The 23,777-nt window shown below is 40.0% G+C and overlaps 1 protein-coding gene across 2 annotated transcripts in view; it reads left to right on the top strand.

The window, feature by feature from the left end:
• TRPM3 (transient receptor potential cation channel subfamily M member 3) overlaps positions 1-23,777 on the top strand; it is a gene marked incomplete at both ends in the record, with an annotated part of 416,264 nt that overhangs the window by 376,750 nt on the left and 15,737 nt on the right. For both annotated transcript variants that reach the window (XM_082013364.1, XM_082013365.1), the window contains 4 exons: positions 5,157-5,297; positions 12,141-12,269; positions 14,359-14,610; positions 19,592-19,766. In XM_082013364.1, coding sequence (XP_081869490.1) covers positions 5,157-5,297; positions 12,141-12,269; positions 14,359-14,610; positions 19,592-19,766 — 697 coding nt within the window. The remainder of the gene's footprint in view (positions 1-5,156; positions 5,298-12,140; positions 12,270-14,358; positions 14,611-19,591; positions 19,767-23,777) is intronic.

The raw sequence follows: 23,777 nt of genomic DNA on the forward strand, positions 1-23,777 counted from the left end.
CATTGACTCTGCCCTTAATTCTTTCTAAATTCGATGCATCATTCTAGTGAAGTTTCAGACACTTACGGCTTTTTTTATAAAGTAAGAACTGTTTCTGTGTAGTCCAGCAAGTTTAGAAACATTTCTACAAAATAATTTATCATCTAAACAATCTGCCTAGCTGTATTTCTAATCATACCCAACGAATACATTTTTATAAAAGTACTGCTAAGATAAAGAGATCATATCTAGTCAAGGTCTCTTCACTGATTTCTTCTGAAGTCTTACGTGTTGTGCACTGCTAAGCCCAAGTGACTAATGATAAGCCAAAAGAGTCAGTTTCTTTCTCTGGACTGCACTTGTGCAGAGTGGGTGAGGTCCAGGGCCTCAGTGATTTTTGCACTATTTTACACCTCATTTGCACAGAATAATGTGATCACACAGACTACAGCAACAGCGAAGTAAGTCTCCGCATGGGTGCATGCGAGTATGTATTCATTTTACACTCTTCTCAAAGGATCTGGTGGGTAGCTGAACACTTGGATGTACTATAAAGACGTAGTGTTTATTCACTGTAAACTACTTGTTACTCACACCTGCTTTTAACTTCATAACAGATATGTGAGAGTGCTGGGCACACATTTCTTTAACACCTAGATGCAAGGCAACAGACTTTCCCTATAGCAGCCACTCACAAAAACACCCTTGAATTCTGCTCTCATCACCACTCGTCAGCGTCAAGGAATTTACCACAGTTTATGCATGGAGCTGCCAGTCATTAATCCTGAATATTAGACATAGAGGAGTCTAAAGGCCAGGGACATTTTGTATTTGTACAATGTCCTAACCAGGGCCTTAATTAGTTGCTGATTTTTAGGTCAGTCAGAAATCCCAGCAGTCTACCCTCCTTCCAAAATAACACTGGTTCTGGAAGCCCTAACGAGGAGCATCCTCATCCCTATTCAGTGCCTTATTGTTTGAGTATTATTATTACCATTCGCTGGTAATTGGTCTTATTTCAGAACACAGAATAACTCATCTAAGAAGTCCTTTAGAAGATGTTTCAGTTGTTGTTTTGATTTTTTTTTTTCTAATTTTCCACATCATATAGGAAGTTTGAACTTCACTAAGAGTCTGAGTTAGGACTTTTCATCAGCAGCAAACTTAGTTGTGTATGCTTCTGGGCTCATGTTGTCTCATCTGTAGTATGTCTGCTTAGCCTTTTCTCTGTGGCAAGAACTAACCAAATACTATATCACTAAAAATACAGTTCTTAAGATAGGAAAGGTTGAAGACTAGTGTCTTCCTGCCCCAGGCCCATCTCACCCACCCTGTTGGGGGATGGTGCTTGCAGCATCGCACATGCCAGCAGCAAGGCACCCCTTCCGCTCATGGAAAACAGCAGTGGGAGACTCTGCCAGCGGTCACGGGCAAAAGTGCTGGCCCTCTCCATAAGGAGGGATTTCCCTCCATTTCTCCAAGGGTTTTGGAAACCCCCCACAACACCACCACACAACTGCCCTGGCACTCTCTGTGTCCTTCACCATGCTCAGCAGCCACAATGACTGAGCTGCTGGTATTTTAGACCTGCTCCTCTGTATTCACCTTAAAGAACCATTGAGCATATGCAAAATCCGATTTTACACACCTGTGACTTAAAGGCATTAAACCTTTTTTCCTACCAGTATTTCAAAGCAGAGAACAGTAGCCCTAGAACAACTACTGTGGAGGCAGCATTTCCATACATAGCGCAGGGTACAACGGGGTATGCAGAGGGAGAGGTATAGTGTTCCCACCTAGCTATCACCTTTTCCACACCAGTTCTGTGTGAATAGGGGGTAAGTCTATATGTACCACGTAGATTCCACTAAGGATAAAATTTGAAGAGCCTGTGATCGTTCTAGCAGGACTGAAATTCCTGTTATTTAATTATAAACAGAGAAATATGTTATAGGATCATTAACATATACTAATGCAAAAATGCACAACCCCAAACTGTCCTGGTTCCCTATCACTGAATGGTCTTACATAAAACAGAGGCGGGGGGTGGGGGGGAACAACAACAACGAAGAAACAGAATCCTGGTTAGAAAAAATCTCCATGAAAAAAACTATGCACACATCAATCCCCTCAGGCTAAAATGATGCAGTTGTACCGTACTTTACAATGTAGTTGAGCTGCTGTCGGGTTTACCTTGCATGACTCATGGTGAATCATGGATAAAATTGTGTATTAGAGAAAGAGATGCCGCCCACACAGAGCAGTGTCTTGAGTTATTCCCACCCTATTGCTTCCGCCTCCAAGCAAAAACACATTTGTTCACATTCAGCATTGCAGCTATTCTGTTAACAAACTCACATAAGCTATTTCTGTATGTTTCTAATGGGGAGGCTTTTCAATTTGTTAACACTGTGATATAATTAACAATCGGGGACATCAGGTCAAATCTAATCCCCGGCCATCTCAGAGCAATTCCCCATCTGTAGCATGGGGGAGGGGAGAGGTTAGTATTATACAATACAATTATTTCAAAAATAATTACAGCAAGATAAAATTACAGCCTCATTATCAACAAGAAAGCAATATCAAATGGGAAATCAGTACCCATGAACTAAAGCATAAATCCAGGTACTAAAAGAGCATTATCCTAAAAACGTTCAAACTCTCTGATTCCAGTGAGAGCTAAGGGTGCCTCAGAATTAGCAAATTTATAAAATTGTGAAGGATTTAAACTCTGTAAAACAATCCTTTTCACTAAAGCACAGCACTGCTCATTTGTTAAAACTGCCAGTATTCATTTTCACTCTGCTGCAAAATTCTTGAGCACCAGAGGACAGCAGAGACAAAGTCTTGGGAAAAGCTACAGAAAACTCTAGCACCAGATGGCAGTTTTCCCTAAAACAGTGTCAGGTGATAGAGAGAAGCAAAGAAATTAGTACCTTCTTGGGCTATAATTTTCCCAAGCATTCAGATCATATGCCACTTTTTTCCCCAAATAAACATTCCCCGATATAGATCAGGGAATCACTTTAGATCTGTAGACTTCAGATAATGATACATGGAGTTCTGTGAAAGTTGTGTAATAGCTGCTACTGTAGTTATATTCACTAAGTCTCATGTTCTTGCAGACATTTTGCTTATCTAAAAAGAACTCTCTCCTCTGCTTAACAGCCACTTCATCTTTTTCCTTTTTAACGAAGCTCTTGATGGACTTTTATGGGCTCTGCGAGAATCAGCAGGATGGATATTTAATTTTTTAACATGCATTGTTTTATCTGCATTTATGGCAATGAATTTAGAATTCTACAGGCATAAAAAATTAAGGGAAGTAGGTAGCTTCATCAAGAGAGACTACAGCTTGAAGAAGATCTCAGCAGGTTAGTTTCAGTGCAGTATACTTGTGTCCTCAATCTTTGTTCTATTTTTATGAAAAATGTGCAGGGCAACATCTGTGCATAGTCAAATTCAAGAATATAAGGAACCATGTGGAAAGTAATAATACCAGTGGAAAAAACTAACTGCGTAAATTAAATGAAAGAGAAATATTAGGCAGGAGCTATCTAGGACCACACATGGTCCTAATAATGTTACAAATATCTACACTGCCTGAAAGAAAAAAGAAGCTGTCACCAGTTTATCATTACAAATTACTATTTTACAGGGCCACAGACCTATACGAGTATCTCCACGAGACCTAAAAAAAAGGGAAAAAAAGGAAAGATTGTGATTCTTACTTTTATATGTGTGAGAATTGCATGTCCTGTTCCTGTAGGGCACTAGAACCAGATCAAATAGCTCACCTGAAGCTGATTATTTAAGTATGTGCTGAACATCCTGTTGAATCAGAGAGCACAGACATAGATAAAAGAAGAACCTCTTTATTGAAAAACAATATGCCTGGCATCTAATTTGGCTTGGTCTTCCACATTTTAATTTGCAGATGAGAACAATATCATCTTCGGTGATGGTGAAAGTTTGCTTCAGTTAACATAAAAGTAGCAATGTGCTTTGATCTACTTGTAGAAAAACATTCTAGAAATATTTAAATAAAAGCATCACCGTGCAATCCCTGCATAATTAGATAGGACAGTTTTATCTCAATTGCTTTCATGTGTAGGATTGCTACAATCTATAGGTGCTGCCACAAACTAAATAGTAAGAACTTGCCCAGGGCACAGTGACCTAAAATCCACTCAGTCTACTATTCACAAAAGAATTGTTTCACAAAGAACATTTAATAGATCACACTGTACTCTAAATACAAAGAAACACCTTTTAAGCATTAACTTCAGTGAATATACAGTTTAGTCACCCCTTCCACCTCTCAGCAGCTGACCATGAAGTCTGCAGCTGACGATGAAGTTAAGAGTAAACAAAATATTTACCGTCTTTTGCCTGTTAGGTTTGCACTTACAGCTGAGGACTACTTAAGTATGTGTTTCTGGAGCTCAGCATAGCTCTTCAGTGAGTCTGAATTGCAGTGGTAACTATGAGATCAAGCATAACAGAAGCAGTGCATGAGCAGTCTGGAACTTCATTATGGAAGAAGCTACAACCATGTGGAAGGATCTTTCAATCCAAGGCCTTAATGCTGCAGTGAACTCTACTGGTTAGTCCTCTACGTCCATGTGAAGTTCACTGTGGGATCATTGCCTGTGACAGATCCGGTGATCAATATAAAAAGAGTCACTGGCTTCATTGCTTCCAGTCCAGCAACTGCCAACTCATCTTTCCCCCTGTTGTTCTCTCTCAGTCTCAGCCTTATGAACTTCTCTTTGTTTAAACCCAAAACTTATCTGTTTTCTGTGTGCATCTGTTTGTTGTATAGAAGTACACCAGACAAAGCTGTTGTCAGGTAAAATTTTTGCTGTCCACACAGCAAAAAGGAGAAATGTTCTCCACATCTCATTTTTTGTTCACCAGTCAAGGATTTCACACTGGTGCTGGCAGTTGTTGCCAAAGCATTGCTTTTTTGGTTCATAAAGTATTAAACAGCAGCTTCCCTGCAAAAAAGATAATCTGAAAACAAAGCATTTTACACTTAGCTATGGACACCTGGTTTTGTCTAAATATCAAGAAATCAGAGAAGTTTTGAATAGTCTCCTTTTGAAATTAAAAAAAAAAAGCTTAATTTGTCTTTCACAAAAAAAGAAACACAAAAATGTCCTTTCTTGTAGGCAATGCTGGGACGAGGGAATGGAGAGTCCTCAAGAAAGAAAGAGGAAGAGGAAGTTCAGAGCAGGCACAGACTGATCCCTGTTGGAAGAAAGATTTATGAGTTCTACAATGCTCCCATTGTTAAATTTTGGTTTTACACAGTAAGAAATCTTTCCTGTTATATTACTATTACTACTGTTTGGACAAATGCTGAAAATGCATTATGGTCATCTTGTGCGTTTCACTAAATGTCTGCCTCTGAGTGCATTGGAGGGCTTACCTGTAAATAGTTTAATAAAAATCTTTTGTGGAGGTCAGCTAGCAAGTCTTGAGCAAGTCTAAGACTTCTAAACACTACCATTTCGTTCAGGAGGTTAATGGTTAAAATTTGAATGTCTGTGTATGTTTTTCTTCAAATACAACAATAAGTGGCAGTTTGCTGCAGTCAGTGCTCCCAAGGAATTCCCTATAGGAGAAATCCCAATAGGAGAGCTCCCAATAGTAAGCCCAAGAGGAGGCTGGGCTGAATCAGGATATCAAATTGTATAACAATTGATGAAAAAAAGAAGCAGATAGAGCACATCTTTTCTTGGAACATTTTTTCCTTTGTTCTGTTTTGACTAGTCTGCAGAATGTCTCTCAAAGTGTTTGTTTAAGTACCCACAAGATAACAAAGACATGAGTAGCAGCTAATGTACTTTTTTCATGGACAAATTATGTCAAATCAGTATTACCTGCCCATGTTATAAAGAAACAGACCTTGCAGATGGAGAAGAAAAAACAGTATGTCATATATTTTGACTAAAGTAAGACAGTATCAAAAACTTTACAGGGTATTCTCACAGCAAAAATTAATAACTGCTATATTAAAGTTACTATGTAGATACAAAGCTTTTTGGCAATTAGTCCTCAAGAGTAGATATTAATTATTCACTATCAAGCTGGAAGCAGGGATTGGAAAGGGTTCCATTAGGGTCTTTCCTACATGAGGTGTTATCTGATATTTTCATTCAAAACTTGGATGATAGAATAGAGATTAGTTGTTAAATTTGCAAATTGCACTAGAATGTAAAAAGTAAAATGAACACAGAAAGTAATCCTCCAGTTTCCTTGGCTGGAATATTTTATCCTAGTTCAGCTTCTGCATCATGTGATAAATATGGACTAGGTTGAAAAATGTTTCAAGAGGTCTGTAAAACATGAGTTGAGGGGAAAGATTTAAGGAAGTGAGGTTGTTTTCTCTGGACAAAAGAAGTCTGCTGAAGGAATGTAATTGTCTTCAAATATGTGTAAGTAGCTGCAGAGAGGAACAAAATGGAATAATCTCCAAACGCTTGCTGAACAGGACAAGAAGTAGTGGTTTAAACTGCAGCAAGGCAGCTCTAGGGAAGATGTTAGAAAACAGTTTCCGACTGCTCTGAGAAGTACTGTCATAAACAGTGTAAGGAGATGATAGACTTTCCATTATTAGTGATTTCTAAGTCTATCTTATCAAAACGTATGTCCACTGCAGCTGACTTCTTATATGAAAAATTGCCTTGCTGTGATCCAGGCAATACGTCTACAGACAGCAGGAACAACTCACACCAACAGAGACTAAACTGTGGTGGACAGCTTATGCTAGCAAATAGCTGCAGTTTGGCAACTTGGAGTAACTACTTGCTGAACTGTGTGGCCATAGAACATTAATCAGACTGGTGAGTCTAGAAACTGCTCATCAGCAGCCTCGTCTCATTATCAATTGCAATACGTATTATGCATATCCAGAAAAGTCTTTACACTGTAAACAGAATGAACCATCCTGGCTCTCCCTGTTAGTTCACTACTGAAATGGGAGAAGATCAATATTGCGTTTCCATTTAGAACTGTTCCTACAGTTTTATGTCCCAAGGCAGGTCTCAATCCAGGTCATTTATTAAAGATGGATCTTGTCTACACTGAACTTGAAGAGCAAATCAAGTGGATTCTCGCTGCAGTGCTTGACCAGTTGAGTATATTGAGAAACTCCTGGAGACTAAAAGCAAAACAACTTTCAGACAAGGGTTAAAATTGCACAGCCTATCACACTTTTTACAAGCACACAGGCAGAAATACTAATCATAGACTCAAAAGAAATCCTCCAAATCTTACATTCCACAGTGCAAAATGCAAGAACAGTGACTATAGTTATGGCTATTGTATGCCATTTAAAATAATTTTATTATTCTATATCTACCAATCTGCTATTACTCTACAGCTATATCCACCTTCATTCTTAATATACGCAAGAGTGTGTTACATGTGGGTGTCTTTCAGTAAGTCACATTTTGGCCACCAGATGAGCCAAAATAAACAGCTTTTTGTCAATTAAAAAAACCTTAGCCCTTCTCTCTGGACACGCAGTAATTTCGAAAGTCAACTACTCTGTTCTGTTTTGTGGCTGTTGCATTGAAAACTGTGACTCAAAGGTTTCATCTCATAGATTGCTTGCGAAGAGGATGGCCTTCCCCTTTTAACTATTAGCTTTAGGCTGAGATGCTAGGAGGATGTAAGAGGCCACATTTTTACCGCTTCTGAGGAGGAATAGCTGCCAAGGAAATTGAACCCTGAGTAAGAGTCATCTTCTAAACGTCAAAACAGCTTTGCCCTAAGTTTTGCATTTTGGGACCACTTTATCATCATTGAATTATTGCAATCAATGAGAAAAGGGGAGGGTAGTCTCCCTCCTGCAGCACTCTCCTGGTGGTACAATGTCCAGGTTTGTCCCTTGCCATAATGAGTGTTTGAGTATTTCATACAGAATGGGACAGCATCCATAGGAGGGCAGGGAGCAACCCACCCTAGAAACTTCTTAACAGGCATTCCTCTCCTTAGTTTCTTCATGTACTGCCCTCAAGGCTCAAATGGTAGCCCCTAGCTCTTTGTTGAGCCATGTAAAAGCAAGAAAAAGAGGGTTCAGCTACTTGTGTAGTAGTACGTTCAAAGAATCTTGAGTACCAACATGGGGAGCTGTACTGAGGTTTGACCTCAGTGTGGGATCAGGACATCCTCCTGGAAGGCAGGAGCAAGTTACAGGTCTCAGGTCTGGGGAGGGTGAAGGAGGTCGTCACTATCTGAAGGGCTTGTTTCTTGGGTTAAAGTGGTGCAGTTTCACCATTATTTTATTCATAAATCAAGACGCTTTTTCTCTTTACTTTTTTTTCCCAAGCAAAAATTTTCAGCAATTTTCAGTAAATGTGCATTGACACCAAAAAAAACCGAGGACCAAAACCAAAAACCCACAACACCTCAAAAGAAAATAAAGAAGCAGCAAAAGCCCCTTGTTACACCGAAAGTCATAGAATCACAGAATCATTAAGGTTGGAAAAGACTTTTAAGGTCATCAAGTCCAACCGCTAACCCAACACCACCATGCCCACTAAACCATGTCCCCAAGTGCCACGTCTACACATTTGTTGAACACCTCCAGTGGTGGTGACTCCACCACCTCCCTGGGCAGTCAGTTCCAATGTTTGACCACTCTCTCAGTAAAGAAATGTTTCCTAATATCTAGTCTAAACCTCCCCCGGTGCAACTTGCCGCCGTTTCCTCTCATCCTATCACTAGTTACTTGGGAGAAGAGACCAACACCCACCTCACCACAAACCCCTTTCAGGTAGTTGTAGAGAGTGATGAGGTCTCCCCTCAGCCTCCTCTTCTTCAGACTAAACAACCCCAGTTCCCTCAGCCGCTCCTCATAAGACTTGTGCTCCAGCCCCCTCACCAGCTTCGTTGCCCTTCTCTGGACACGCTCCAGCAACTCAATGTCTTTCTTGTAGTGAGGGGCCCAAAACTGAACACAGGATTCGAGGTGGGGCCTCACCAGTGCCGAGTACAGGGGCACGATCACTTCCCTACTCCTGCTGGCCACACTATTTCTGACACAGGCCAGGATGCTGTTGGCCTTCTTGGCCACCTGGGCACACTGCTGGCTTATGTTCAGCCGGCTGTCAACCAGCACCCCCAGGTCCTTTTCTGCCGGGCAGCTCTCCAGCCACCCCTCCCCAAGCCTGTAGCGTTGCATGGGGTTGTTGTGACCTGGCACTTGGCCTTATTAAACCTCATGCAGTTGGCCTTGACCCGTTAATCCACCCTGTCCAGATCCCTCTGCAGAGCCCTCCTACCCGCCAGCAGATCAACACTCCCACCCAACTTGGTGTCATCTGCAAACTTACTGAGGGAGCACTCAATCCCCTCATCCAGAGCATCAATAAAGATACTAAACAAGACCGGCCCCAGAACTTAGCCCTGGAGAACATCGCTCGTGACAGGCCACCAGCCAGATTTAATTCCATTCTCCACAACTCTCTGGGCTCAGCCGACCAGCCAGTTCTTTACCCAGTGAACAGTACACCTGTCCAAGCCACGAGCCGCCAGTTTCTCCAGGAGAATGCTGTGGGAGACAGTGTCAAAGGCTTTACTAAAGTCCAGATAGACAACATCCACAGCCTTTCCCTCATCCACTAGGTGGGTCACCTGGTCATAGAAGGACATCAGGTTGTCCAAGCAGGACCTGCCTTTCATGAGCCTGTGCTGGCTGGGCCTGATCCCTGGGTTGTCCTTCATATGCCCTGTGAGTGGCCTCAAGATGAAACTCTCCATCATCTTCCCTGATCAGGGGAAGACCAAGGTCAGGCTGACAGGCTTGTAGTTCCCTGGATCCTCCTTCCAGCCCTTCTTGTAGATGGGTGTCACATTGGCAAGCCTCCAGTCATCTGGGACCTCCCATGTTAACCAGCACTGCTGATAAATGATGCAGAGTGGCTTGGCAAGCTCCTCCACCAGCTCCCTCAGTACTCTTGGGTGGATCCTATCCAGCCCTATAGACTTGTGAGTGTCCAGATGGCGTAGCAGGTCTTTAACTGCTTCTTCCTGGATTATGGGGAGTTTATTCTGCTCTCCATCCCTGTTTTCCATCTCAGGGGGCTGAATACCCAGAGGATACCTGGTCTGGCTTTTAAAGACTGAAGCAAAGAAGGCATTAAGTATCTCAGCCTTTTCCTCATCCTTGGTGACAATGTTCCCCCTCGCATCCAATAAAGGATGGAGATTCCCCTTGACTCTCTTTTTGTTGCTCATATATTTGTAAAAACATTTTTTGTTATCCTTTATGACCTTTATGACCATGGCCAGATTGGGTTCTAGCTGGGCTTTTGCCTTTCTAATTTTCTCTCTGCACGACCTAACGAGATCGCTGTACTCTTCTTGAGTTGCCTGCCCCTTCTTCCAAAAACACCTTGTGATTTCTGTCACTTTTGTAACCTTAATGTCCCTGTTCTTTTGCCATACTAACTGCAAATGGTCACCAAAGGCTGCAGAGTCAGACCAAATGAATAGGATTTGCTGTTAATTAATAATCAATAAGATCCAAGAGGAAGGGTGTTAGATGACAGTATCACCTGGCTTTTTGCGTTATAGTAGAAGGTGTTATTTCAGCTAGGGAGGTGTGCATCCAGTTCTGCCTGCCCAGACAGAGTTTTTGCTGACTCAGCTGACACCCTAGATGCTGACCAAAGTCAATACTGCTCTCCGTTTCCTTTTAGGAGTGTTAAGGGGAGACCAATATCTAGACCTGAGTGTTGCAATCCATCATCACACACAGACTGAAAGACAAATGAGCTCATTTCCTCCTCTGTTTTATGTAAACAATAAGCAGTGGTTCAACTGGCTGTCTTCATTCTAATGATAGTTATGGCCAATGCAAAGAATTCTATTGAGTGTCCTTCAAACCAGCAACAGGAAGAAAAGCCAGAACCTTGTGGCTTTTACACAGAGCAAAAGTTATGTTCTCTAACAAATACAACAGGTCCATAAATCCTGTTCTGTGAGGTGCTGAACACTGAAATAATCCTACCTAAAAGTCTCAAGCACCGCTATGGTTGTTTCATTTTAAGTCTGACACTAAATACACAACCGCTGTGAGTGACATGCAGTTGGGAGAGAAAAACTGTATTGAAATACAGATGTACAGAATAAGCTTTTTGCTACACTGACTAAAATGTTCATGCACAGAACTGAATCATCTTTTCTCTGATTTAAATTTGGCTTAAAGATGCATTTCTTTGTAGGGCTGCTGTTTGAAAGGCAAAGTGGACATGCAGTTGGATTTTGGCCACAACAAACCCCAGCCACAGCCACTCACCCCTGTTACAGCCTATGGTCTGGTGTGACACTCGGGTTTCTCTGAATTTTGTGAACTTGATGATGCAATTTGTCTGTCTTGTCTTTTTCTGACTTAACATTTTATTACATTCAGCATGCAGAAAGAAAGGGAAAGCAAAAACTGAAAACACTTTCCACTGTATCAAAAATTAGACCAGAAGGTAGATATATTAGCAAAGGAAAAGCAAAACAATTATATGTAAAAACTTGAAAAAAATATAAGGCAAATGAACGCATGGCTATGCCTGGCTATTTGCTGCAGCAGTGAGTAGGAGTAGCAGCATTTTGGGGAGAAGTCATGGTATAGGGTTAGGTCAGTGCTATACTGCATAGGAAGACCTCTAGCAACGCCTAAGGACCTTCTGGGCTCCCGGTAAGGATTGTGCAAAGAGGATTTGGAATGCCAGGGTCAGTCTAGACTAGGTGAGGAGGGAGAAGAAACACGGAGGAAAGGTGTTAGAGCAGTAAAAGGTGTTAGAAGCAGATGAGGGAGAATTCTTCATATAGGTAACTTAGTTTGGTAGTTGGTACAGTCGTATCAGAGGTCCCATCACTGTGGGATGATCCAGGGGGACTTATTAATACAATTTTGTTGGGGAAGCAGATGTAGCTGGAGGAGAGGATGTTTGTGCATGTATTTTGCAGATTCCACACTGTATGCAATTTAATGTGAGCATTTTCAGACAACCCAGAACACTGTCTGATTGTTCTTTTGCCTGTTTAACTCTGGTTACAGCAGAATTAGGAATATCAAATCATACCCCAAAAAGTGGCTCAGTGATATAATTATAGTGACTATTGATATTCATTTTGTTTCTTTACAGCTGGCGTATATAGGCTACTTAATGCTGTTCAATTACATAGTGTTAGTGAAGATGGATCGCTGGCCATCTACACAGGAATGGATTGTCATCTCATACATTTTCACTCTGGGAATAGAGAAGATGAGAGAGGTAAAATCACCCCAACAAAAGAGGATGGAATAAAAAAGAAATAAACATGTTTTTTTCATTTTAATATCTGCTTTTCTTATTTTTCTCAGGATAATTTTTGATGAACGAGCTTATTATGAAATTGCTTTTTTTTTTTTTCAGAAAAGCAGATGGATTGTTAAAAACACAGTACTAAAAAAATCTATCTTCCTCCATTTTAAAAACAAGATTCTCTCTTTCTTTTTCTTCCACAGAATTTCTCTGTTCAGATTTCTGTGTGATGCACGTTTAATATTCACATGTACGGGGCAGTTTTCTGACATATCTTAAAGCTTGGCTATATTCTTTGAAATGTGGCCCAGAAACTGAAGTATGTTTCAGGATGAGGAAAAGGAGATAGGCTGTAACAGAATGGACACAAAGACATGGTGGTAGCATGACAACCAAAAAGCCCATGATCAAATCCCCACCCCACCCCAAACAGAGTTCATTCACAATTTAGAGCTGTTCTGTCTGTCCAAGTATCTTGTGCAAAGGCTTCAAATAAAACCAGCCATAACTCGGGGAAAATTTAGATCCACATCAAACATTGCAGCACATTCCTCCTTTTAATCTTGAAAATTTTTGCTAATTCTGTCAAGAATCTCAGATCATGCATCTCCCCAAAGATGCTAAAGTAGACACATAGAGCAGACACGGAGCGTTTAAGGTGGTGCTCAGTCTATAGACAGAGTGAAGTTGTTCTGCCATCCCCTGCCCCTCATGGTCTCTTCCCACTTGCAGCTACCACTGGTTCTTTTCACTTGGCCAAATGCGCGCTTATTCCACAGCGACACCAGAGGCCAGATTCAGCCCTGATGTGAGTGGGTACGAGTCCCATTGACCTCAGCTGAAACAGCACATTTGTACCCCTGGGCTGAATTTGTTACCATCTACATTTGTATTTTCTGCAGCAAATGCTTTTGAGGACTAGGCTAAAAATGTTCTTGCAACAGCCACTTAGACGTCAAAGGCAGCTTTCAAACACTGTACAATAAACTCTACATTATAAATAAGAAGAACAGAGGGGAAGACACTACTTGTGGGGCCTGTAATGAGTGTACTTCACTAACCAAAAGACAAAGGAAAACAGTGGCAGAAGCCATACGAGGACTCTGCAACACTGATGGAGACAAAGCACCGCTGGCTCAGTAGGTGGGAGACTGCTGGCGGGAATCGTGTGTGCCATTTTTGCCTAACCATTCACCCCAAATTGTCCTTTCCACAAAAGCTTATCAAGAACATTTGTTGGAATGGATTTCTAGGCAGATGTTGGCGATTGCTCACAGAAGATGAGCCTAAAATTCATTCTGAAAACTAATTGTAAGAAAATTATAAGAATGGCATTCATCTTTTTAAGGAACTGTGTGAGTCTGCTTAAATGTTCTCAGGCTAAATATAGAAAATTAAAACAAACAGCTTGTTAACTCACTAAAAGCTAGGAATTATTCATAGAAAACACTTGAGGAATAGTTTCAACAGTAATTCGGGAAAACAATCAAGTCTCCCAAATGATCTTGTAAATAGAATGACAATAAATTCATAAGGTAAGATTAATTATTTTTGTGAATTATATTCTCAGTTGTGGAACTGAATTTCCAAAAACAGGTCCAAGTAATAGGTAATATCTCTCTGGATTAAATGCTAAATCCAGAACTTTGACAGTTTGATACACATTTTAGAATAATTTTCTTTAAATCTACAGCTTCTTTAAATGTGAATTTTCTGATTAAATACATTTCTATATTTCTCCTTCTATTCCAAGACTCGAAGTGAGGTCAATAAATTTGAAAAACAGAAATATATACATATATTTCTTCTGATTTCTTGGGGATTTTACAGCGAGTGAGTTTGTCCATTTTCTTAAGTATCTTGCACGTAGATACAGTCTAAGAATGGTTGAAATGGAAGATTTCTCAAAAAAATCAGAAAGTATATGAGATATTTATATGATAGGGGTCTATCAGATTTGCTTTTGGCCTGTGTGGCATATATCTGTTTGCTATAGATTTCTTCAAGCTTAAATTAAGAAAGTTCAGCTCCTTTCCTCTCCATGTTCTCTGTCCTTCAGATATTGATGTCAGAGCCCGGGAAACTGTTACAGAAAGTAAAAGTTTGGCTCCAGGAGTACTGGAACGTTACTGATCTCATAGCTATCCTCCTGTTCTCTGTTGGCATGGTGCTTCGTCTGCAAGATCTGCCACTCCGGAGCGATGGCCGAGTGATATACTGTGTTAACATCATTTACTGGTATATACGGCTATTAGACATCTTTGGAGTAAACAAGTATTTGGGACCATATGTTATGATGATTGGGAAAATGGTAAGAGAAGTCGGTGTACTACTTCTGTGTTTTACCAGCATGTTCTTGACTCAATGTCTTTGGCCAATGATGTGACTGCAGATTTATGTGTATTTTTTTTACATGGCAGTGTTTTCATCACGGTTAGACTTGATGATCTTAAAGGTCTTTTCCAACCTTAATGATTCCATGATTCCTGTAAGCTGGAAATCAGTCCCTTATTGAATCAGAACCTCAGCATAGACCTGCAGAATTGAGGATTAGACTCTCCCTGTTCTGTTAGATGATGTATTGCTTGTCTTTCTCTGAGACTTCTCTTCCACTGCAAAGCCATCCGTCCTACACCTCTGTGCCTCATTTGCAGAAAATACAAAGGGTGCTAATTCTCAGCTAGCTGTAAAAGATGGTGGTTTGTCAAGGTAAAAAAAAAAAGTGTTTGGTACCCTGAGACTCTCAAATAAAGTGTGTTGTAATGGTGTGGTATGTTCAAAACTATAATTTTTTTTTCTGTATTTTGCTCCATATTCATAACTTCTTCCATCTTTCCTGTTCAGGTGTGTCCTTGTGAGATGAGAAATCCATTTGCATAACTGCAGCCCCTGGCCACATCACACGTACACAACATGGCAGGAGAATGAATAGTTTATGTAATAGTAAATGCATGCAGGAGGAACCAAGAGATATTTGCTGCCAGATGTGTAACTTTGGACCTTTGGGCTTATTCATTTTACATTTCAGTAGAAATGTTGCATTAAAGCAGCATTTTGCTCATATGAGTTAAAGAAAATAACTGAGTTTACAAATGCACATGCATATGTCCCTGATATTTGAGCACCTGCACATGTAGCTATACACATGCTCATGTTTTATAAGTAGTTATCCAGTCTTTGTTGTGTAAATCATGGCTGTTGTTTAAGATATATTTTTTTAATAGAATAAAAAAAACCTTAAAGCTGAGATTCAGGAAAAAAAGTAAACTGAATATTAACTTTTCTAAATACAAATATTACTGCTCTCTGATTGCTATGTGAACCATAATCAGCAAGTCCAAATAGGCTGTCTGTTGTGTTTGCCTTACTGTGGTTGCTGAAGAAAAGACCCAGTCACCTTCCTTTCTCACCATCATAGGAAAAGGGGACATCAGTGAATGCATGGACCTTCTTGATATTACATTGATCACAACAAGCTCAGTGATTGTAAGCAGGTATAAAACTGAAATGCAAAATGTATGTCCAGTTAGGCTCTCTACCCAACAGGTAATTGGAGATCCATTGTCTTATGCCTACAATTTACCAGCTTTCAACTCCAAACCCACAGTGCTGGGTTTGACAAAGAAAGAACAGTTTAGTGGCAAAAAACAACAAGAGATAGAGGAAAAACACAAAAGAAAGTGGTTGTTGAATAATTGTGTGCTGCAAACAGGATTTTGAAGTGTGCTGCCTTCCTTCAAGGAAGCCAATAGGATGTTGATGGGAGGGGTTTTGCAGAGCTCCAGAAGTACAGAGGTGAAAACACTCAACAGTTCTTGCTGGAGGAAAGGACAACACGACAAGCGAAAGGACCAAAGACCAAAGGGAAAATACTGCATTATCATCTGCTTCTTTCCTGCCCTACCTGGACTATGTCCCTCCATCACGGGATCTGGGGGGTCTTACACAATACACAGTGTATAAAGCTCCTAAAAAACAACTACCCTCCTGCTCTGTTGTATTTTTCACAGGTGCCATGCACAAAAAGCTTGAGAGCTGCAGTGCTAGCAAAGGCAGTCTGAAAACCTATTCAATAATAAACAGATTGGCCATGAATAACAAACTTATAGTAATCAGTGTTATGGAAGGCTGATAGGACCCCAGCTTCACCAATAGTATAAACAGTGGTTTAGTTTTTTCCTGGGGTCAACACAGAAAGGAAGTGGTTGAAATCAACAAAATAATATAATTCCCATGCCTTTGTCATCCTCACACGTGTACAACAGATCGAGCCTCACTCCACTTTCTGAGCAAAACAAATGCAAGAAAATCACTAACCTCTGTAGGCTCAGCACCCACTCAGATGGTGTTGAATTTCACTAACAGAGCACTCTGAAGGTGTGGGCAACTGTTAAAGGAAGGAAGTTCTTTTATTTTGTGCCTTCCTGTTACTTGATTTTCATACCTTATCTAACTTTCCATGCACTCAGCAACTCTGACACATCCACTTTGGCCAGACATGCAGTGCCCAACTGGTTTGAGTGACACAAATTTGCCTTTCACATCTATCTTCTGGCCAACTGATTCTCCTGTGTAATGGTCAGCCCATTTATGTCATGCACAGACTTTCCTGGGAGTTGCACCTGCTTGCTCCAGGCTGCAATGGGCTGCCTGGTGTATTTTTGTTTAAATCACGTGTGCATTTACCTCCTTGGGTTACGTCTTTGTCATTTCATGGTCTTACAAGTACCATTCAGTACTATGGAGAACATCAAGCTAGTTTTACATATTTCTACAGAGTAAGCCCATCACAGCTGTTGAGTTCCTCAACAGACCGTACTTAATGCCTGAGATTTTAGCCTGAGTTTCTATTGTGAGTAAGTTTGAGACTCAGGAGGAAAAAGATTACTCTTTCCACCTTTCCAATGTTAATGAACTTTCTCTTCACCTGCCTCCACATTGTATCCAACAAAATAGCTGTAATAGGCTTTACCTCTGGGCACTGCGAACAAATATGCAAGTGAAATTAAGCAAGGGGCAGGAATGGCCTTGAGCAGTTTAAAAGCAATCGGCTAAAGCAAAGGTGAAGATAGGAGGAGGAAGCTGAATGGCCAAGTTTATTATTATCTACTACTTTTGGTAACAGGATATGCTTATTATAATGTGCTTTTCTGATCTCTGCACAGTGATAGATGTACTTCTCTTTTACTTGGGAATGAAATTAAATCACTGTGGCATGTCAAGAGAGTCAGAGGTATATCTGTTCCCTTATTGTGTGGGAATGTCTACCTTTTCTTAGTTTCTCTGTAAATTAAAAAAGGGGAAATGGAGCTATCTTGTTTATAAAATTGCACCAACAGCTCCTTGCTTTATCACTTGTTTAAATAGGTGACTAATGGGTTCTTCAGAATGATTGAAATAGCCGTTACCTTGTTAAAATAGCAGCTGGAATTTGACCCTACAGGCCAAAGGGCCTGATGCAGTGCCCGTTAGATTAGGTGGAAGCTCACCCATCTATTTCACTGGATTTCAGACAAGCTACTGAGGTTTTAGAAAGATAACCAGCTGAAGGAGGGAAAAGCTAATATGCGGCTTGAATAGAGGATAGCACTGAAAATTTTGTATCTTGCAACATGAGGTCAAACCTGCATGATTCCTGATCAAAAACACTGGAAGCATTTAAGAAATTGTCTTAAATTGCCACCAAATACTCATTATGTTTATTTGCCTACATGACAATTTAAAATATTATTATATTACATTATATCACATTATATATTTCTACCTGAAACAGACTTTCATCAGAGAAGAAAAGAGGAACCAGGTTCCTCTCCAAATTCCTTCCCTAAATGCAGTAAGAACCAAATATAATTACACAGCTTTCCCATTCAAGGATGCTCTCTGAGGTACAGTAATCTGGAATGCCTCTTAAGTCAGGTTTTCTTGAGAGATTAATGCTCTGAATAACATAGGAATGTTGGTGATTTACTTGTCTGTTCTTTAATTCTTTAAGGCGTTTATTTTCCTCTTTTATGTCACCAGGTTTTTTGTGTCTTTCCTGCATTTTTTAAAAATCTCAAGATTTCTGTTTCCCCTGCTTTTTTTCACTTCTCTCCAGTTCCTCCTTTCTAGTCCCTTCTCCAACCAGAGCCCTGCCCTACAGGTGTCTTTCTCCTATGGCCTCCCAGTAAATATGAGAATATCCTTTCCCGTTTGCTCCTCTGTATCCCACTCTTTTCTCTTAGATACTTTCCCAGTGTTACTTTGATCTCAGGCAGGTGTCTGTCCTTGTGCTTTAAAACTGAAGAACCCCCCCATCAGTGCCAGATCCATCTGCTGCAAATGAGTCCTCGCTTCCACCAGCCTCTTAACTAAAGACCTATAAGTGAACCTGTTAACTGAAGGTTTTAAAGGGATCTTACCGGACTCCCATTTTTTTCACATTCATTTTGGGTTATAAAGCGCCTCTGCTGTACCTGCTTGATGCCCACTGCTCTGCACTCTGGAGGTTTTTTCCTAGCACAGCTCCTCTTCTAAACTTCAGCCTCTATTCAGCACCTCCTAGGATTGCTGTCCCACTTTTTCCAGGAACATTTTGAACGGGTAGGCACTGTTTGCAAGCACTAATTAAACTTGTGCATATGCCAATGAGGCCTTCAACAATAGTAAAGAATAGAGTTGAATGTCTGTGTTATCTGCATTTATTATTTTTTTAAAATATGGCCTTTGTCGGACTCCCCCACCAAGCTGATTTCTAGTCCAGCCAGTATCATGGCTTTCCTTTCTCACTGGTTACCACTATGGTGTCCCTTATGTTGCAGTAACTGGCTGTTCTGCCACCCGTTACTCCTTATGTTAGATGCAGCTTCCTTCCTTTGCTCCAACACAATAAGTGAGTAAAATAATCCATGTCAGCCCTTTTGTTTTGGTACAGTTGCCACTAGGTGCCTATGAACAATACATCATCTCATGACCCTTGCCCAGACCAGGCTGCCGATTCCAGTAAACCTATATTCTTGTCCAGGCAACTGGTGTGACCAGATGGTATCTTGTCTTTTCAAGTCTATTCATAACATTTAAATTCTTCTTAAAGGGAACACCAAATAAAACCAAGGATACAATAATACCACGTCACTTCTTTGAAAATGAAATCTGTTAAGTGTAAAACTGAGGATGACTTTTCAAAATATCTTTTCAAAAATTCTGTTTCTAAGATGTACAAACTTTTTTTGCAGCATATAATAATAGGAATATGGACAAATAAGTTCCTCTAATTCTTGTCCTTTCTCTCTCTTTCTTTTCCTGACATGCAGATGATAGACATGATGTACTTTGTCATCATCATGTTGGTGGTTCTGATGAGCTTTGGTGTCGCAAGACAGGCTATTCTCTTCCCCAATGAGGAGCCTTCATGGAAGCTGGCGAAAAACATTTTTTACATGCCTTATTGGATGATCTATGGGGAAGTGTTTGCAGACCAGATAGACCGTAAGCAAGTTTATGATTCTCATACTCCAAAGTCAGGTATCCAACTTTGATCAGATGATGTCCTATTAGATCTCGTGTGTGTGCTCAATAAATGGCTCAAGATAGAGGAACTCCTTCATCATCACAGAGAATGGTCACAAAAATATTTTTTCAGCTAATATTGGGGTGTCAGTTTCAGAACACACTTCTGGCATGATTTTGCAATTATTTAACCAGAAATCTGCAATGCTAAATTATCTTGCATACAAAGAACATTTTAAATGGTTCCTTTTTACCAGTTGGGTGACAGGGATACCCTCCCAGTTATCCACTATGAGTTCTTTGGTATACCTGGGATAAAAAATGTCACTTCTTTTTTTCTCATCCATTGGTTTAATTTTAGACCTAAATACTTTTTACCTAACTTCATACTGAGCATTAAGTCTAACTATACTGGGTTAGTCCTTCAGTTTCCGCACTTCATGAGGATCTATTCCAATGTCTTTTCTTTTCTCTGTTACCTAGTCACTGCCACCACCTTTACGCTAAACCATGTGATGCAGTTCTTTGGGAACAGTAGATCCATTATTAGAATTTTGCTTTGTTTATTTATTGGAAGGCAAGACTGTGCTCACGTCAGTGCAAAGAGAATGAAAACCAGTATTCCATACACTATCTCCTCAGGATTCATTTGGCTGGTGAACAGGAAAATGCCAATTTGCTATTTAAATTAAACCTCCTGGTGCCACCCGGTGCATTACATCAAAGGAGAGGAGTGGTCATGAGAAATGATGCAGTAGATAAACAAGCTAAGAATCACAAACAATGCATCTTTAGCAAACATTGACATGCAACTGACGTTCATCATTCCTACTTAAATATGCGTAAGCCTTGGCAGCATTTAGAAGTGAGTATCTTTTCCAGTGGCAGATGGCATCCATTAAGCTCTGTTCAGGATATTCCTTTTTATCCTATGTAGCACCTTAGGAAAGGGCAATGTTTTCATAATTTATCTTGTGCTTGTTTAGTATTGACCAAGTTTGAATAGAAAAAAGGTGTTGATTTTTCCTGCGCTGGTTAAGGTAATAAATGTATCTATATTACCAAAAATTCCTCCAACCTAATGGAGTTTCAGATGGACAGACATATATATATCACATGGCAGATATTTCAGCAGTTCCATGTTCATTTCTTCTTCCTGGTTAGCACAGAATCACTACTGTGGATACAGATGAAACCTCTTTTTTATGTTTACTTCCCCACTTTGTTTTCAGAGGGAGCATGGCATGCAAGGAAGTAAACAAATACCTAAAATCACAAAGCTTCTCACCAAGTTTAGCTTCTTACCTGGTTTTTATCCTTTTTCCTTTTCTTTTCTTTTCTTTTTAAAAATTCATTTCATTCCAACTACATAATAGCTGGGGGTATAAAACTTCACCTTGCTTCAAAAGCATAATAGAGGGATAAAGCTTTATCCCATTAAACTATGACTTCCTTCCACAAGCAGAATTCTATCTGTCCCTCTACAAGTGGCCATTTATTGATGTTGTACTAAGTAACTACCATAGTGCAACAAACATGGCAATTGGCTGACTAAAAAGCTCTTGCTATTTTTTTTAATGAAGTGCTGATTATAGTTTAGAACTCCAAAACCTGAGAAACTGAAGTGTCTTTGAAAGAAGCATGGTTTTTAAGTATGAAAAGAGGGTGGCAGGCTCCATACCCTTGCATGAGGATGTAGGGATAGTCTTGTGTGTTATTGAGATGCCCAACATTTAAACCTTGCAAAAAAGACGCAGCATAACTACTTCTGAGGCTTAGGGAAAGCAAATTTCCTGATGGTTACAATTCCAGCTATAAGTGTAGACATGTTGTTGTTCTGTTTATGTCAAGGAAACTAGGAGTTGTGGCAAAAATGGTGACACCAAAATGGAAAGCATCACCTAGCTCCTCCTTCCTGAGAGACAGATGATGCAGGGAATTAGAATCTGCCACTCTTTCAGCACAAGATATGTGCAATATGTCGTGTCTGTCTGAGGCATGGTTGTCTCAGAAATGTTACCTCTGGAATCGACTAGGAGCATGAGCAAATGGTTGGTGATGTTGTTATACAATGAAAAATTACCTGATTGGCACCCGAAGGGTTTTACTAGTACATTTACATTTTTTCACTGTTTGTAAATTTGTTGTTATATATATTTATTTTCCAAGTTGTTCTAAGCTAAATCAGCCACTGTATTCATATTAGAGTACTACAGTGTTTGTACTTTCTCAAATAAGATAAACAAGTTCTAAAATTGTTATGCTACATCTAAACTGCAATTGAACTTTAAAGCTTGGAGCAGATTTCCTTATTACTATTATTTTAGCAAACCAAAAATGTTTCTTTGTGGTTTTCTTTATGTTTTGGTGTTTAATATTGCAACACTATTTGCAATTTTGGGATTCAGCAGAAGTGCTGATCTTGGAAGTGCATATACATTTAAGCCATGTTTCTGGAGATTATCCTAGTGTCTGAGAAATGTACAAAAAAAAGTACGCTACTCTAAAACTTCTAAATTACTTTTTTCTTTCATTTTCTGTTGACTTGTGAAGCATGCCATTAAGGCTGACCAGATACCATGTCTGGATGCATCTCATCAGCTGGCAGCTGGGTCTACTCTGATTTTTATCTCAACACACTGCACTATTAAAACACTAGCTAAACGCCCCGCTTTAAAATAATGTATGTCATATACATTTACATTTTTTAACCCATATTTTCTGTATTCATTTCATTTTTTAAATACATATGTTAACTGGAGTGCACATTAGTGTTCTGTTGGCATGCGATCTCATCTTTAACTCAAAAGTGGGGAAAGAGTTCTATCCTCACTTCTGGGAGTAGCTATTCAGTGGTGTCATTTAATATCAGTGATGTACATAAATACTGCATTCCTACAAATTCCTGGCTATCAACCAACCGTAAAGGGGGAAAATAAAAAAAAAAGCGGAGTAAACCTTTTAGAACTATGTTAAAATTTTCAGGTAAATTCAACAAAAAGAGGAAAAAACAGTCTCAAAGTAGTTCCTCTCAGGCTGACAGTTCATCACAGCCGTGTTAGCTGGGGGAGGGAGGGGGATCCAGGTCAGGGAACCGGTGATGGTATATGCAACTGTCTCAGTTTTAGGCTTCCTTTCCTAATCCAGCTGAGCTTTGTGCTCTCCGATGGGATCCATGGGGCAGCAGCCAGCCGCTTAGCTGCTTTAGTGAATGCCGGTCCAAAAGGAAATCCACAAACGTTGTAAAATCTCTCCCTCCATTCACCTCACTTACTTTGGCACTGTTGCTGGCAATTTTAGCCAAAAAATTCACACCACCATTGTCACATGCCAAGAGCTTTGTTTTTAACTGAGCAAGCTACCTGCCCCTCCAAGAATACTATGGATACAGAAGTATACAAGAAATACTAAACAGGAAAGGATTATTCAGGGAGTGAGTTTGCCTGGTAAAAAATGTAGAAAGATAACATAAATGGCAACTTATGATAACATAAATGGCAGTCATCTGTAGAAAACCAGCAGCAGACATCACAGTTTCCCATATTCAGCAGACGAAGCACTGAGAGTGCTGTTAGCCAACATGGGTTTGGTTTTTTTTGGTTTGGGCTGTTTTTCAGATTTTGCCTGGTGTCTCACATGTCAGATTTGCATCTGGATTTTTCTTTCCAGCTGACAGTATTTCAAGTGCCATCTGGAATCTGAAGATCAATCTGAGTTACGTTTGTTCCCTGTGCCTACTCCCTTACGGGAAAAACCTACATAGTTTAAGAGAAAAAGATGGGGCCTCCTTCTCTTTCACTTGTATTGGAGGAATGCCAAGCAACCAGAATGCAGTTGTCTCAGAAGATGAGAGACAATTACACACAGGTTTTAACTATCCAATGAGCTGAAGAGGAAAGTAAAATTACTACAAAAGACATTTTAAAAATTCTTTAACTTTCTTAGTCTGTTAGATTTATTTATTTTTAAGGGTTCATAAAGTATAAACAA

The sequence above is a fragment of the Phaethon aethereus genome (assembly GCF_964289735.1).
Source record: "Phaethon aethereus genome assembly, chromosome: Z".
Classification (NCBI taxonomy): domain Eukaryota; kingdom Metazoa; phylum Chordata; class Aves; order Phaethontiformes; family Phaethontidae; genus Phaethon; species Phaethon aethereus.